The 5,217-nt window shown below is 54.8% G+C and overlaps 1 protein-coding gene across 1 annotated transcript; it reads right to left on the minus strand.

Annotated features, from left to right (window-relative positions):
• Positions 1-2,934: 2,934 nt before the first annotated feature.
• On the minus strand, positions 2,935-4,952 carry IL13 (interleukin 13). Its single transcript, XM_019642160.1, has 4 exons — positions 4,827-4,952; positions 3,705-3,758; positions 3,336-3,440; positions 2,935-3,048 (listed from the first exon to the last, which is right to left on the minus strand). The coding sequence occupies exons 1-4, from the start codon at positions 4,950-4,952 to the stop codon at positions 2,935-2,937; spliced, it is 399 nt and encodes a 132-aa protein (XP_019497705.1).
• Between the last annotated feature and the right edge of the window lie 265 nt (positions 4,953-5,217).

Genomic DNA, 5,217 nt, shown 5'->3' on the forward strand with positions numbered 1-5,217 from the left:
GAACGTCCCGGGGGTCAGTCCCTAGGTGTTGACACTCCCAGCCACAATGGCTGACACAGACCTTTCTGTTCTCTTTCTACGTGTTCTTTCTCTCTCATTCCTGGCTGGGCCCACCCCCTGTTGCCACCAGCAGTGGCTTAGTTCTGTGGCTCTGTGAGGTGTCTGTGTTCCGTGGAAGGCCTCGAGCCCCGAGCCCCCTCCAGCTCACTGCACACCACCTGCCTGTGACCACAGGTCCCCAGTCTGGGGGACAGTCTCAGCGCAGGCAGAGAGCTGCGGGCGACTGAGGATGTGGCACGCCGCGGACCCCTAGTGGTGGGGCCCAGCAGCTCTGCTGGCACTGTGTACCCAGCCGCAGGGCCCTCAGGACTGGCTGGCTTGAAATATGGCCTAGGGACCCTCCCCCACGCCAGCTTCACTTCCAGTTTCGGTTCTTGGGAGATTCATGTGGGATTTCACCAGAAGACTCTCCATTTCCCTTTTGGACAGACAGGCCAATGCTCTGGTTGGGCAGAGAGGATAGGGGTCAAAAGTGATGCTACTAGCAGACGGATCGCTAAGTTTTGTATTTAAACAAAAAAATCGATCTTCCATAGATATCCTCTGGCCTTAAAATCCTCGAATCTGTGGATGGAGAGGGATCACGGAGATCTTGCCTTCTAGCCCCACCCCTGACTTTGGAAACTCCTCCCCCTCCCAGGGTCCAGCACCCTTCTCCAGACCCTTCATTGTTTAAAGATGCCTTTCTGGTGCTTTGCCTTGAGCTCATGTGGTGTCTTAGTCATCGCCGGCCCAGAAGGCTGGTATACTGCAGGCCACAGGCAGTCTCAGCAAATGTAGTGTGGACCCCTTGGGACCACAGAGACCAGTCCAGTCCCTGCTCTGGGCAGCCCGTGGGGCACTCAGCTCCCAGGCCCCTCCCCAGGCCAAGCATCCCTGAGATCCTGCTCAGTCATTTGTGGCTTCTTCCCTCACCTCTGCCTGGGTGCAAGTGAGGATTCCACCCCACAGTGGTCTGTTGTGGTCCTGCACCCCCTGAACAGGTCTCACCATGGCCTCTGTTGCCTGTAGCAGCTCTCACTGCTCCTGGGTGGCTGCCACCACTGACTTCTGAGCATTGCTGTGCTGTCCCCATACGGCTGTGGGCTCCCCAGAGAGGGCACCTGCCTGCCACTCAGCCTCTGAGACTGGTCTTTGATGACCACCACCCACTGCAAAGGCTTTCTGTCCTCGGGCAGCCCTCTGCTCCGGGACCTCCCAAAGATTCACAGTGGGAACAACTGCTGACGGGAATGACCATCCCGGTGCTTGCTGAGGCCTGCTGCTCTGGCACTCCAGGCGCTGGCCTGGGCCGAAGGAGTAAAAAACCTCTGGGGGAGCCATCTGACCAGGGCCCCTGACCCTGGCTCCTCACTTCAGCTGCTCCACAGTCCAAGGGCCACAAGTCAACCGGTGTGTCTTCCTTCACAGAGGTGATGAGTGCATTCTCTAACGCTGAGAAGTGGTTAGAAATAGAGTGGGCAGTCCCTGGAAAGCAGGCAGTGAGCTCCCCATCAGGGGAGGTGTCCAAACAGGTTGATGACAAGATGATAAAGGTCATGCATTCAGGCCAGATGAAACTTGGACAGAGAAAGGCAGGAGTTGGAATGATTTTTTGGAGTTGGAGTGAATTTTGAGTTTAAAGTCCTGACTTTACTCCTGGTGTGACCTTGGGCAAGCCACCTTCTCTTCTCTGAGCCTCAGAGAGGTTATGAGGAAGACACTCTCATAACTTGACACACCAAGAACTGTGAACGAGACACCAGAGGCTGGCCACTCATCAACAGCTGTGATCATGAGATGACATCTGAGGTCTCTGTCTGCTCCAGACGCCCTCCTTGAACCTTGAGAGCCTGGCCCAAGCTCCCCCGCCCCTCCCAGCGGGTGGCAGGTGGGGGCCTGCCTCCAGGCCAAGGCCTCCCTCTGCAAGGGGCTTGCTTACTTTCTTTCAGCCCAGGTCTTGTCTCTCACACCCCCTCCTCCAACTTGCTTGCCTCCACAGGAGCTCCACAGAGTCTTAAGAACACAGGCCAGCATTTCCAAAGGCCAAAATAAAAGGCAAACACATCAGGTCTCTTGTCACCATCTTTATTTCTGGCTTCCAGCGTGACAAAGTCAATGAAAGAACTTATTCAACGACCTCTCCGCATAATCCACATATACCATGTACAGTGTTCTAGGCTGCTCTTCTATATATTATTAACTCTGATAACATATTTTAATACTTAACTTTAAATACAGGAAAAATAATAAATTACTCCTTGGCTGAGGGCTGACTGCTGGCTGGCAGACAAGAGCCTTAGCCCCAGGACCCCAGTGAGGTAGAATGTTGCACACAGTACTTATTCCCAGGGACTCCTTACACCTGCTGCTTTAGTGCTGGAGCCCCAAGTCCCTGTGCCCTCAGCTCCAAGCTCTGGCAGCAACAGCCCTTCCCTAGCTCTGGTTCAGACAAACACACTTGTTTAAATAACACACAGTAATAAATAAGGCCAAGAGGAAATATGCCTGAGCTACTGTCTGCCTCAGCTGCCCCTGTATAAAGCAGAGCCTGCTCCCACAGCATGACTGGCAAGGGTGGCACCCACTGTAATGCTACAGTTTGCTCTAAGGAAGGGGAGGTCATGTGGGGCAACTTTTTTACCCTTGTCCATCAGCTTGGAGCCCTCGATGGAGGAGGCCCACCAGGCCAAGCCCCGGGCACCAAGCTAAGGGACCGCTGGGTTGGCGCAGCTGAAGGCAGACAGCACAGGCTAAGGTCTAAGCTAAGGAGATCTTATCCACCCCCCTCCCCCGCCTCCCCATCTCCCCAAGAAATCTCTGATATCTGAAATGAAAAGGACTCTGCAACTTAAACGGTCAGGGTTGGCGTCTGCCGATAACACTGCTAGCATTTCATGCTTCAGTGAACTTTCCTTGGCGAACGACGTTCTTTGCATGTCTGAGCAGGTCTTTGGCAAATCGGTACACTTCAATTTTGGTGTCTCGGATGGGCTGGCCGGAAGCCTGCTGTGGGACAGAAGCCAGCGCATTAGTGGGACAATGCCTGAGCAAGGACGACCGGCATCTGCTAGGGGCTTTCCAGGGACCGGCTTATTGGATCCTCACCGAGGCCCCCATAGGTGGATACTGTCATTACCCACATTTTACAGATGCAGCTACTGAAGGACAGGTAAGAGTCAGGAACCCTCAAGCCCAGGTCTGGAAATCCCAAAGGCCATGTCCCTCCTGCCACAGTGGACTCCCCGCCCCCTCTGGCAGGGCTGGCAAGAGGCGGGTGCGGGCAGGGGCCTTACCCTGGTTGAGGGCTTGTGAGAGCACAGTGCACCCAGCATCCTCTGGGTCCTTTGGATGGCGTGGCAGTCAGTGACGTTGATCAGGGATTCCAGGGCTGCACAGTACTGCAGGGAAGACAGTGTGGCCTGTTAGGCCCTGCTGGGCACCCCTAGCCTATGGTCTTGGGCAACACCTTCAGTGGGTGTACAGGCAGGGGGACTGAGCGGTCTGACAGAGCTGGGTCTGGGTGGTGGGAGGGGCCCAGATTATGAGGGAAGAGAGAATAGATCTTGCAGCTTGCTTGGAACCCCCATCCCTATGAGTGAGGCTCAGAAAAGACAAGCCCAAGGCTTCAGCCACCTCCCTCCCAGTTTCTGAGGGGTTCTTACCCAGTTAGCCGTCAGGTTGACGTTCCACACCATGCTGCCATTGCAGAGGGGTGCCTGCGGGAGCAAAAAGACAGTGAGCTAAATGCTGGCAGGAGTCCCAGGCCTGCCCCAGCCAGCCCAGGCCAGGTGTTCGTGGGGATCAGGCACCACAAGCACCCCTGGTGTAGCAATGAGGCAGGCGTGGTCTCCCACAATGTCCCTGAGCCCCATTTCCTGCTCTGCACAGTGGAGGAAACCCATTGTCCAGGGTCTTTGAGCCAAGAGGGGAAGATGGAATGACATAACCAGTAAAGGACAAGCCTTGTATGAAGCTTGCCATAGGCAGTGCAAGAGGACATAAGACACCAGGCCGGTCAAAAGGAGGCCTATTGGGAAGAGCCAGGCCAGGGTCAGGTGTGGGCAGGTAACCAGGTCAAGCAGATGGGAGGCAGTGGGGATCTAGTGTATAAACATCCCGGCTTCTGAACTGGCGGACAGCGCAATTTGGAGCATGGGCACCCTGGCGTTAGCCAGGCCTAGTTTGAATCAGGCTTTTGTGAATTAACCTCACTGGGGATTAGCCAATAAAACGGGGTCATCATACCTGCCTCTTGAGGTGGTAGGAAGTGATGAAATGAAATAGAAAGCACCCAGCACCAGGCCTGGCACGTAATCAGTGCTCAGAAAGTGTGCGCTGTCACCACTGGGGAGAGGAGCTGGCTTGACAAACGAACCATCCCATAAGAATGGGCTTAACTAAGATGTTGTGAATAATGGCCCTACCGTTGTGCTAAAATCTCGTTGGCAAAGGCCAAATGGTTCTGAGAGAGGTTGGCCCTTCTCTGCTTTCCTCTGTTCAGGAATGGCTGAGTAGGAGTTGGCAGGGCCAGGCCAGGAAAACAGGTTGCCCCTTGGAGCTCTGCCAAATCCCTTCATGGGTCCATCCATATTTCTGCACCCCCAGCCTGGGTCTTCTCTCTCCCTCATGGCCCAGCCTGTCCCCTGGTCCATGGGGCTTCTTTCTGACCCGCAGGCATCTCAGCACCAGGCCTAGCCTTCATGGCCCAGACCATAACCAGTACTCTTCCAAGAGTTACCCACCCAGCATCCTCAGAGCTGGGACCCCGGCCAGCCGGCACTCACCTTTTGGGTGATGTTGTGCAGCTCCTCAATCAACTCCTTGAGGGCCGTGAAGGTAGGTACAGGGCCCGGGGAGGCGAGACCACCGAAGCAGGTGAGAGCAATGACCAAGGTCAACCAGAGCGCCATGGAGCCTAGAGCCAACACAGGAGTAACGAGGAGCAGACGCGTAGGTGGCCCGAGCTGAGTTACTTGTGGCCTTGGTCTCTTGTGGCAGCTTTTATAGGCCCAAATATGTATGAATATGTATGACGTCTCACACCCTGGTCTCCGCTTTGTCGGGCACTATCTATAAACCACATCTTTACTTATCTTGATTTTACTTTGTGGAAAATCCAGTGTCACATAAAGGAAAGAGTTTGATTTCTTGTGGACGTATTATCGAGAGGGGTTT

This window comes from Hipposideros armiger, unplaced genomic scaffold (genome assembly GCF_001890085.2).
Source record: "Hipposideros armiger isolate ML-2016 unplaced genomic scaffold, ASM189008v1 scaffold_66, whole genome shotgun sequence".
Classification (NCBI taxonomy): domain Eukaryota; kingdom Metazoa; phylum Chordata; class Mammalia; order Chiroptera; family Hipposideridae; genus Hipposideros; species Hipposideros armiger.

What these genes read in the sequence shown, in the direction of transcription:
- IL13 (XM_019642160.1), bottom strand. Translation starts at nt 4,952, where the DNA reads ATGGCGCTCTGGTTGACCTTGGTCATTGCTCTCACCTGCTTCGGTGGT. An exon ending in TGCACAACATCACCCAAAAG is followed by an intron (nt 3,759 to 4,826) that starts GTGAGTGCCGGC and finishes TTGCTCCCGCAG; the next exon opens with GCACCCCTCTGCAATGGCAG. An exon ending in TCAACCTGACGGCTAACTGG is followed by an intron (nt 3,441 to 3,704) that starts GTAAGAACCCCT and finishes TCTTCCCTGCAG; the next exon opens with TACTGTGCAGCCCTGGAATC.